The 12,444-nt window shown below is 36.8% G+C and overlaps 1 protein-coding gene across 1 annotated transcript in view; it reads right to left on the bottom strand.

The window, feature by feature from the left end:
- The window catches only part of cacna1eb (calcium voltage-gated channel subunit alpha1 Eb), a 128,118-nt gene that overhangs the window by 35,102 nt on the left and 80,572 nt on the right, over positions 1–12,444 (bottom strand). The window contains exons 25-27 of the mRNA XM_089130865.1: positions 8,318–8,414; positions 6,569–6,729; positions 5,114–5,251 (exon numbers count right to left, since the gene is read on the bottom strand). Of these exons, the coding sequence (XP_088986991.1) occupies positions 5,114–5,251; positions 6,569–6,729; positions 8,318–8,414 (396 nt within the window). The remainder of the gene's footprint in view (positions 1–5,113; positions 5,252–6,568; positions 6,730–8,317; positions 8,415–12,444) is intronic.

Raw genomic sequence — 12,444 nt, 5'->3', positions numbered from 1 at the left:
TTCTTTACATTTTCTTTACAATTTCTTTTCTTAACATATGAATCGTAAAAAACAGGTGTCATGCAGGTCAAAAACGCAGACTATACTTGAGAAGTTAACTGTGAACTCCTATCTGACACAAAATCTTCAAGCCTCCCATAATATCTGAACACGACTAAACAAGTTGGCAGGCTGATCACAGGGACCAATTTGCACATCAATAATTACCATAATTAGAGAAAATTGTTGTATTTAAATAAGATCTGTTTTGAAATCCACTCAAAGAGGGGTCTTGCAGAATTTGCAAAGGTTTTAGGAGATCTGAGAGCATTTATTCAAACTACACACAGTGTATTATTGGACAATTAACAGCATCACGGCTCTCATAACTGCACGACCTTGAAGACGTGTTTCTTTCGGAGGCCAATGTTTCTGAGCTCTCTGAATCTACTTCATAAATGCCATTTAAAAAACAGACGAATCTTAAATTCAGATGTGATCTTGCTTGATTTTGCTGCAACTACAGTTCTCTATTACCCACATCCAAAATCTTTAAAAAATTAAATAGTAGAATCAAACTGTTCTTTGAGTCGATCAGATGTTCTCCTCGAGATTTCTTCTATTTAAAGTAGTTTGCCAACACAACCTCATGGCAATTCATAACCATTTTTTGTTTTGATGAATGATATGATTTCTAACAATCTCATCCGTATGTTTTTGTATGATCTGCTTGCGTCCCAGTGATGGTAGGTTTGAAGGTCGGGATGTGGTGGAACTTCATGCTTACTATTTTCTGATAATCGTACATTTCTGTACGATTCACATTCATTCGAATTTGTGCGAAATCATGACCTCATAACAGTTATTCTTTCCAGTGAGATTTCCTCAGTTCCTCTTGGATTTTCTGTCTCTTCATGTAACTCTGGACTGATTTGATGGTGATGATGATGATGATGATATCATATCTCTGTGTGGGCCATGCCATCTGTTGTATTTCTACTTTTCTTTATACAAACATTTCACTTATAATCTTAAAATAAATCTTTTTAGACTTTTCGCACAGCACATATACAGGGGTTGGACAATGAAACTGAAACACTGGCCAATGTTGGAGGTTTCACATCTATATGCCTGGCGGCCAATCTTCAGAGTGATGCAAGGGTGGATCAGTGATGGTTTGAGCTCCAATATCAAGACAATCCTGATTGTATTTGATGGACACGACACTGCCGAGGACTACCAAACCCTTCTGGAGGATCATGAGCACCTGATGCTCAAACCGTGTATCAGCATGATCATGCACCAACACACACAGCAAGACTTGTGACAGAAGGGTTTGATGAAGATGAAAGTGACGTTGAACATCTCCCATGGTCTGACAGTCACCAGATCTGAATATTATTGAGGTGTTTTGGAGGAGCGAGTCCACCAGCATCATATAGTGACCTGGACACTGTTCTGGAAGAGGAACCGCTCATAATCCCTCTGGTCACTGTGAAGGACTTCTATCTGTCAATTGGTGCTGTATTTGGATGCAAAATGAGGCCCTCACCATTCTAACAAATTATTGTGTAGTAAAACCAGGTGTTTCAGTTTTTTTGTCCAACCCCTGTACTTGTCCAGCAGTTTTCTGAAATCTCGATAAGTCCTGGTAACTGTTAAGAGATTTTTTTTTTTCCATTAAACACTGCCAAAGCTTTCACAATGTGACATCTATTATGTTTGAAGAGAAGCCCAGGTCTTTCATGTTTGACATTTTTGGATTCAATTTGCTCTTACACAGAAAGTTCTCTCAAAGCCCAGTGCTTCATTGTTATGGATTTAAGTCCTCTGATTTCGGATTGTTTAATGAGCAGTAAAACCTTGTTATATTAACATATTAATTTATTTTAAATGAATTTGAACTGTTTCAGTAATTAGAATAAGGTTTTTTTTTTTCACCATCATGTCTTTAAGCAGGCAGTGATGCATAAAGAAATGCATCGTCTATATGTATAACTAAACTAGAAAAAAACAACAAAAAAACGTATTTAGCATCTCATGCAAATCTCTTACATATTCAACTATATTCATACGTACATCCCCATTCTCCAGCTCTACTGTAACAGAATTTATAGGCCAACCTGTCTGACACCAAAACATAGAGAGCTAAATCTATACTGACACAAATTTCCTTGGCAGATGTGTTACTAGTACTCGAGAAGGCAACAAAATAGCCCAGCACTGACAGGACTCTTCCTTCCAGAGAAGTCCCCATGCTTTTCTGATCTCCTCACAGGCGCCGAACAATCTTGGGAGCTGACCAAAAATGCATTACATGTTGCCTAATTCTCAGTCTTGATGCTCTGTAACATTCATTAAGAAACATCCAGAGCTTCCCACAACCCTACTTCACCAAACCATTGAGTGTGACCTGATATATCAACATTAGGGCTGTCAGTTTAACGCGTTATTAATTGCGTTAACGCAAACCCATTTCAATGGCGTTAATTTTTTTATATCACGATTAACAGTCTTTTTGGCCTAGCAAACTTTGTAGTGTTTTTCACATGCTTTTGCAACAGGATGCAGCATGCGCTATGAAACTATGAAAGCTATGAAAGGACGTTTTGTTATTCGTAGGGCTGAGTATTGTAACAAAATGTTTGATACCGATACCTTGACTTCGATACCGGTTCCTGAACAATACCAATTGATACCAATTTTTGATACCAATTTTATGTAACCAGTTTAAACAATATTATATTACCTACATTTTTATTTTATTTTTCAATTCAGTTCAATTTGTTGACTTTTTCACACTCATATTTTGAGTATGTAAAAAGCCCCAATGCTAAAGTTTTCTGTTTCCTAACAATTTAACAACATCTTAATGCATTGTTTAATGAAACTGAATGAAAATTAATTGAAATGCATTAGACTCTCACCTCTGATAACAGATCATCACACTAAATTGTAATTTAGAAACATGCATTTTCTGTAAAGCTGCTTTGAAACGATATGTATTGTGAAAAATGCTATACAAATAAATGTGAATTAAATTAAATATAGGCTACTGGGGGCGGGATTTATGCCTTGCACTCAGCACACATGAAGCTTGCCGCAAAGCACTGGCAACAGTAGCCTAATGATCAGACTGATCTCATGAAGTATGCCACGCCAATTCGTATTTCCATTTTTGGCGTGCTATCAAGACGCATAATCGCCTTTCAGCGTGTTTATGAACGCCGTTGACTTAACGTTATATAAATATATGACTTACCTCAACCCCGTCCCTAAACTTAACCGTCACTGAGGTTAATGGCATTTATGACTGGAGATTTGACTGCGTGTACGGACACGCGGAATGACGCGGACGTTAATGGCGTAGACATACACGCATACACACGGAAACACGCGGATAGCTCAAAATGCGTAGAGATAACACGCCACCTGACTCGAAAGTGGCGTGTATGTTTACGCAAAAGTCATGATGTCATGTTGTAATGATTATGGATGAGTCGGGAAACAACAGCAAGGATATATTTTAATTGTTTATTAATGAACAAGTGTTTAATAAGTCTGCTGGCAACAAATATGATTATTGCGATGCTGACTCGTCATTCCTGCAGTAGTGAACGCGCGCACCTATATGGATTAGGCAATCAAACTAATTATTTCTAATTGTTTTGTTTAAAAGTAGACATATTTTGACCGTCTATTGGCCTATTTCTCATCTCTATGAGGCAAGTATCCTATATGTTGAGTGTCGGTTCATCTGTGATGCGCTCCAGTTCTTGCAGTCGAAGACGGATAAACTTTGAAACTTTGAATAAAAAGTGTCTGTGCGCTTATCAGATTTACCGTGTTTTACCGGTCTTGGCGGCAATTATCTTGTCGAAAATAATGCATCGCGTGGTTCTGGCATCGAGTTTGGATACACTTTGGATCATTTGCACATATTTTCTATCCATCTGGGTCGGGACGCTAACACACACGCACACACACACTCACGTGCGACGAGCTACAACACTGAGCAGCCGCGTAGACTAGTGTTTTCCGCCACAGCTAATCATGCAGCATGCTTATTGTTTCACTGACATTGACGACCCCTTGGGTACTGAAATTTGGTACCGAAAAACAAGATATTTTTCGATACTCGGTAGTACCGAGGCAATTCGATCAGTACCTAAAAAGTACCAAATTCGGTACCCAGTCCTAGTTATTCGTCGACCAAAGAACTTGTGTTGACACTTGTTTGGACTTGCGAGCTGGCCAAATAGTTGGTTAACGATACGTTTTGAGAGGATGACGAGGTCGAGACGCCGAAATGGATGCCGAGATTCTGACTGGAAAGTTTACTTTTAGGGTGCTTTCACATCTGTAGTTCGGTTCATTTGGTCCGGACCAAGGGCGAAAAATTATACTTTGTAGCATTTTTCGGGGGTTTTGGTTCGTTTTCACATCACACTGATTGCTCTGGTCCAAATCAGTTGATGAAACGAACCAAAATATAGTCACGTGACAACATCCACATGACATCCAGATATGTCTTGAACATATTTCCATAACTGCACTTCGATTGGTCAGAATTAACGTGCGTGAAAATTCGAACAGAACTCGTGGAAGTAAACAAAGAGGAGAAAAATCCGGCTGACATGGGGAGAATTCACTCACAATGTATGTTCAGAATCAGCAAGAGCTTTATCCTTTCGCAAATCCCCTCATAAACAACAACGTATAGACGCAATATAAATAAAAGGTTCACTGTGCAGTGTGGACAACTTCAGTGTTTTAGTGAGAGTGCAGAACGCGGTAAATCAGTCAATGCTTAAAGGGAGTGCTATTGGCTATATAAATAATCATTTTGTTTTACTACGGCAGCTGGTTTAGTCCAAAAATGTGCAGTTATTTGGCAGTTGGGTCTGTTCGAGGTCAGATCATGTTCTCACCACAAACAAAGGTTTGAAAGCGTACCAAGACCACCTCTTCCATAGATGCGATGACCGTGAAGTGTTTATTTATAGAATTCGCGGGAAACAATCTAGTGTCCTGAATACCGTGAGTCTACGTATATTTTAATTGGGTGAAAAGGGTGAAGATTTTATGTAAAACATAAAACAATCAATTGCAATATAGAAATAAATGGACTTACTGTGGCCAGCCCTCTCCCGTAGACACAGTGAAGAGTGTAAGTAGAGCCCAGAGGACATTATCATAGTGGAACTCGTGTCTCCTCCACTCCCTCTTCTTCACCTCCTTGCGGTCCCTCGCATAGTCAATGTAGTAGCCCCTACACAACACAAAACTATCAAAAACAGGGGCAAACCAAGAAAATGTAACTGAAAAGGTACAGACCATTGTACAGCTTGACCAGCATTTTCCTGTATTTTCTGTGCTTTTGAAATACAATAATTTGATTTACGCTGCAGAAATATTGTAAATAAAAACTTCCCAGATAGCAAACTGACATTGAATCAACGTGGAAATATGACATCGAAACAACGTTGATCTGACATTGTTTTGCTCATCGAATTAACGTTGAACCAACGTCAGACGCGTCATTCTTTCAAAACTAACGGAAAATCAACTTGAAATCAACGTGTTGTTTCAACGTTATGAAAGCAAACCAATTTTCGATTTTCATTTAGCTTTGAAGATTGCCGCGTCTGACGTTGGTTCAACGTTAATTCGATGAGCAAAATCAATGTTGTTTCAATGTCATGAGAGACGTCGTTTCCACGTTGATTCAATGTCAGTTTGCTGTCTGGGTTCCCAATCCAGAAAAAAATTTTAAAGAGTAACTAAACCCTAAACCAACTTTTTTTAGTTAATGATTTGTAAGAATGGATCTTTATTAATACCAGTCATTGATTCGAGTAACTTTTTTGACATTTGTTTATAAAGTGTTCTATTTCTACAATATATGGTGTAAAAACGTCTTAGTGCTGCCCTCTTCAGGTTGAAAGGTGGCTACTGCAGTTGAATTTTCCTATTGGATGTTAGCGGTTCTTCGTGACGTACACACGTTTCAGCTCACCACGCTCTTGGTACGAGCGGCAGTATAAAAACCATCTTGTGTTGTCAAAAACACTGTAGGGGGTCAGGAATTGGAATTGTGAGTATTGAAAATGACCAGGATAGAGTGTTTTAGCATCTATTTCGTCCCCTCTATCTCCGCTGGGGTCTGCCCACTTTTTCAGCATTTTCAAATATTGCCAGTGGGTGGAGTCAGGCTCTGACCAAGGCTTTAGTTACCCTTTAAGCTGCAAAAATGTCTGGTTTCAAAATTATTGGTACATTACTGGTAACATACAGCCAATGTATTGAATGGGGGTTGAATAATTTCAATTACAACTGTACAGTATATTAGCCTTATATCCAAATTAACTGTAAGTGTTATATAATTTTAATCCCACACTCATACAACTATTTAGGGAATAGAAGGTAAATATTTATCACTGTTAGCCAACTATCACTGTTTCTCCTACAGTCTACCTACAATGTTAGTAGTAGTTAGGATATCTTGCACTAAAATAGTTATAAATTAACTTGTTGTGAACATTTTCCACCCGCTCTCTTAAAATATATGGCGTATGTGTGCACTTACTGGCATTCTTTCTGGGTGCCCATTGAACCATCAGTACAGTAGAAGAACTTTCCCTTAAAGAGCTGCACTGCAATGACAGCAAAGATGAACATGAAGAGCTTGTACACGATGAGAATGTTGAGGACGTTCTTCAGGGATGTGACCACGCAATCGAACACAGCCTGCATGACACAAAACATTCAAGCAGAAGAAATAATTATATTACATCTCCCTTCCTAAACAGGTCTTTAAACAGGAATGCAAATGAGGCGAGTTTCATATGCCACTTATATATGAATATATATATATATATATATATATATATATATATATATATATATATATTACAAATGTCTTACTAAAGCCTTTGAATATATGTAGAGTTGTTCAGTTAGTATAACGTGTATCATGATGAACACTGCACACAGCATTGCCTGCACTTTTATTTTCAAGTAATACTTTTTTTCAGTCAGAACCAATTTCTTTTCTTTATTTTTTTATTCAAATTTAATCTGGTTAATATAAATACAGCTAATGTGAATTGCATCAGATATGGGGAAATGAATTAAGTGCACATGACATGTAACTGCATATGTCTCTGTCATCCCTATCCCCAAAGATCTCCCATCACTAATTCAATTATGGTTTAGTTAAATGGTCTGATGATAATTCTAATAATTCTGGCTCTGTATATCACTGCATATTGATTTGAAATGAAAAATGTCAAGTGCTGCATGTTATATTTAGTCTACTTTTAATTATTCACAGAGGGATTACTCATATTTGGACAGCAGAGCGCTCTAATGAATTAATTCATTAAATGGAGTGTTTTTGTGAGAAGGAATAGTCTTGGAATATTTCTTGACTACTAGAGTGTATAAGTGTTTGAAATCCATAACATGTAGTCTATATACTAAACATTAGTTTAGCAAAATTAGAGTGTAGAATAAACAGACTTAAAGGAGTAGTTCACTTTTAAAAAAACGTTTGCTGATAATTTACTCACCCCCATATTCTCCATATAATGGACTTCATTGGGAACCAAACGGTTCAAGGTCCAAATGAGAGTTTCAGTGCAGCTTCAAAGGGCTTTAAACGACATCAGACGATGAATAAGGGTCTTATCTAGCGAAACGATCCATCATTTCAAAAATAAATAAAAAGGTTTAAGTTTTATAAGCACAAATGCTCGCCTTGCTCTGTTCAGTGATGAGCTATCGTGACTCTCCTGTTCAAACTCGTTCTTCAAATTTAATTTTGATGTACAAATCTTTTTGAGTCATTTTGTTTATTTCGTTCGTTGAATGAACCAAATGACTCTAAAAAAAGATTCGTTCATTTTGATGAATGAGGTAGAACTGGAGAGTCACGAATGAGCATCACAGAACAGAGCAAGGCGAGCATTTGAGCGTATAAAACTTAAACTTTGTTATTCATTTATTAAATGAGTGATCGTTTCGCTAGATAAGACCCTTATTCATCGTCTGGAATCGTTTAAAGCCCTTTGAAGCTGCAATGAAACTGTCTTTTGGACCTTGAACCGTTTGGTTCCCAATGAAGTCCATTATATGGAGAAAAATCATCAAAAACCTTAATTTCTTTTCAACTGAAGAAAGAAAGACATGGACATCTTGGATGACATGGGGGTGAGTAAATTATCAGCAAAAGTTTTTTTAAAAGTGAACTACTCCTTTAAAAGAAATAACTACAGATATTGGAAGTGATGGAAAGCATGATCTAAACATTTATAAAATGTGACAGAGCAGATACCTTGAGCTTTGGAAGTCTTTTGATGGTCTTGAGAGGGCGGAGAACTCGGAGAACCCTCAAGGACTTAATGGTCTTTATGTCTCTGCCTTTGTTGTTTCTGTGATTAACAAAACATATTAAAATATTTTAATATTTGTTATTTAAAACATTTTTAAAAAAACGGAAAATGCCCACAAAACAAGTATTACGGCTGTCAATAAATAAAACATTTATATAAAACGTATTGCAATTAATCACATATATTAGACCCCAAATCAAAAATAAAAAATTTATACAGTATAAGTAAGAGCTCTTTTTAAAAATTATGAAAATTAATATCAGTAACGCAAAAAAGAAAAAAAAAGTGTTTTTATTTTGGATGGAGTGGGTCAAAGGCTGAATACTGCTCACTATATCTTGCCTAAAAGTCATATTTCTTTGCTGTGAATTGCATAATGAAAGTTGAACTGGCAACTGAAAGGTTTCTGCATCAATGGCGCCATATTAAAATCAGTGTTTGAAAAATGTTCAAACAAAACCATAAAAGAGAAACATTTCTTATTGTGAAATTTACTAAAGGGCAAGAGGTCATGATTAAGTGCATACGTTGTTTTTAAATAATGAATCACACTAAATTAACGAGTTAAATCGACAGCCGTAATACACAATGCATTACCTAAGAATATCTATGTATGGCGAATATACTGAGAGAATGAATGACATTTTTCTTTCATTAGTAATTGCAAACATGGATCAGACATCACTATATTAACACACACCCACACACACACAAATAAATGATCGGTGGCATCCGAATGTATATTTAAATGGACAGACAATGAGACGAATGAGAAGCATTTGCTGTTACCCCATTAAATTCCTGGCAGCCACAGAGACACAATCCAAAACAATAACAGAGAAGCATTAAAAGAGAAAGAACACATGAACATCTCAAGTGTGTGTAAAGCCATTAAATCATCAAGCTGAAGTGCCTGAGCTCAACTAGAGTCTGGAATATCCTTTTACAGACATATTTCCTTAAATAACACAAACAAATATGCTTTTTAAGGTAAAATGAATTGTGAGAAATCTTATTATCTGCTAATAAATGTTTTTGTACATACAGTATGTCTAATGCTTATATTAATAAGATATTACCTGGAATTATATCTGATGAATTTAGGACTTGTTTCCCATGTAGTCTCTCACTCAAAAAAATGATATGTTGGCTTTAATTGACTATTTTATGTTAACAGGTTCCACATAACTGGGTTACGTTAAACAAACATAGTTTGTTCTTGTGACTTCAACATCAAGAAATAATTCATTTTAAGCGACCCAATTAAGCTCTGAGCAGAGTGTTAAATGAACACTGAAGCAGTGTTAAAGTTGATTATGTGCCCAACTAAAACATTGATCTCCACAATGGTGACTTGCAAATTCCGTCAGGTGTCTTCAAAAACGATCAATCATCCCTCAACTATTCACTTCATTATCTCATTAACTTTAAAAACTCAAAAAAGACTTAATTCCATTATGAAGTTACATACATTAACTAATTATGTTTAACGTAACCCAGATATGTGGAACCTGTTGACATAAAAAAGCTAATTAAAGCCAACATATCATTTTTGTGTATATATTTAAGATCACATTTCACATGCATTCTTCAAAATGGCTATCATAAATCAGAAAGTAACTATATATGTGTGAAATTTGGATGTGTACCATAATAGAATATATTAGCAAACAACAAGCATACAAGAGCAGTAACCAACCACTATGGACTTATATAACTTAAATGAAGGGTATCCAAAGCACAGCCCACGGGCCCATAGCCTTCTCTGAATCAGCCCGCAAGACGCTTTATAAATAGAACAGGATTTGGCCTGCTATTAAGAAAGCATATGAAATCTATAGACTGCATTTGGATGTTGATATCTCATATAGCCAAATCTCTTAACACACCACCTCCACTAGTGCAGTTGCCACCAGCTTCCGAGGAACACTGATGAAGTTGCAAACAAAAAGAATGAAGAGACTGTATGGCTTATCATACATATACAGTACTCTTATTTTTTTTACATACTATACCCTAGAAGTAGCATAGAGAATTTGGTATTAAATGATCACTATACCCGTTTAGCCTGCATTAAAGGATTAGTTCACTTTTGAAAAATCTTTCGCTGATAATTTACTCACCCCCATGTCATCCAAGATGTCCATGTATTTCTTTCCTCAGTCGAAAAGAAATTTAGGTTTTTGATGAAAACATTCCAGGATTTTTCTCCATATAATGGACTTCAATGGGAACCAGACGGTCCAAGGTCCAAAAGACAGTTAATAACAGTTTCAGATGCAGCTTCAAATGTCTTTAAACGACACCAGATGATGAATAAGGGTCTTATCATGCGAAACGATCGGTTATTTCAAAACTTATTCCAAAAATGTAACTTTTCTAAGGACAAATGCTAGCCTTGCTCTATTCAGTGAGGCGCGTTTGTAACGTCACGTAATACGTAATTACGTTCAAAAGGTCACGGGCGACGTAGCCGGAGGTACAGAATCAAAATCGTCCGACATCGTTGTTTTACCTTTTAATTCCTTTTTTTGTAAACGGCGTTTGAGTTAGTTTGCACGTTCAACCTATGCGTTCAACTTGTAAACACTGACTCTGTACTTCTGGCTACGTCGCCCGTGACCTTTTGAACGTAATTACGTATTACGTGCACGGCCGCATTAACCATAGGGCTAGGCGGGGCTTAAGCCCCAGGGCCCAAGCAAGGAGGGGGCCCGTGATTGGCTGTGGGGGCATGCAGGGCCAACGGCTCTGAGCAGGGCATGGTAAATTGAAACGTCAGGTTTTAATTTGATATGACAAATATATTTATTCTATATTTAACTTGTGAACGACCGACCTGCTGCTGCACGTAGGCCTATAGATGATTGCTGCCTGCGCCTTATTAGAATAGGCAGTGGCGCAAAAAGTGGGTATGCGCTATATGCGCTACAGCGTCATCATCGACCCCACAAACTTTCGGTAAGTTTGAATATTAACTTGATGGATGTATAATTTTGCTTTTTGTGTTTGATTAAACTCTATATTCGCCTAAAGGACTGGCGATAATATATCCGGTAGAAATATTTAAATTTTGCTGCGCCATCATGATGTAGGTTTATCATTTAAACGCGTTTTTAAACGTTGTGGTTTGGATACAAATTATTTCAAACTACTCAGGCACAGTGAGCAGCGGGAGAATTCATTTTGTAAATGCTGGTTTTGAGACCAAGGTGAACCAGACTGTGGTGAACTTGAGACGGTTTTGCACAGCACACTTGAATCCGACTCTGAGGTCTCAATGTGACAGACGCTGCTAATAAAGCTGCTGTCGCCATGTGTGTCAATAATGTTCAGAAAGAAAGTAATTTACTGCATTTGACTGAATTACTTTTGTAAAATTAACAAGAATGAATGTTGAATTTATAGTGAAAACCATGTATTGTATATTTGATTACTTTATATAATATTATTCAGTGCTTTAAGTTTTTCATAGGTCGATTTATTGTGCCTTTGTTCTATTTTAATTTGTGACTCTTGTCATCATAAGCTTGAGATTATTTTCTTAAGCTACTATTATTTTTTGGTGATATTGAAATTGGTCACAATAATTATGAAATTTTAGTCAATACATTTTGATATGATAAAAAAAATCGTGTTAAAAGTAACATAACTTAACTGTGAAGTATATCATAGATGGATAAATAATAATATCGTATAACGTATATGACTCGTATAATAATATAACATTTAGTTGGTGACCTAAAGTGGTGGGGGGGCCCTGCAGTAACTCATAGCCCCGGGGCCCAGTGAGCTCTTAATACGGCCCTGATTACGTGACGTTACAAACGCACCTCACTGAATAGAGCAAGGCTAGCATTTGTCCTTAGAAAAGTTAAATTTTTGGAATAAGTTTTGAAATAACCGATCGTTTCGCATGATAAGACCCTTATTCATCGTCTGGTGTCGTTTAAAGACATTTGAAGCTGCATCTGAAACTGTTATTAACTGTCTTTTGGACCTTGAACCATCCCGGTTCCCATTGAAGTCCATTATATGGAGAAAAATCCTGGAATGTTTTCATCAAAAA

The sequence above is a fragment of the Pimephales promelas genome, chromosome 5, assembly GCF_988280905.1.
Source record: "Pimephales promelas chromosome 5, fPimPro1.hap1.1, whole genome shotgun sequence".
Lineage (NCBI taxonomy): Eukaryota > Metazoa > Chordata > Actinopteri > Cypriniformes > Leuciscidae > Pimephales > Pimephales promelas.
The sequence above is the reverse complement of the archived record's forward strand: the minus strand, read 5'-3'. Positions and strand labels throughout refer to the sequence as shown.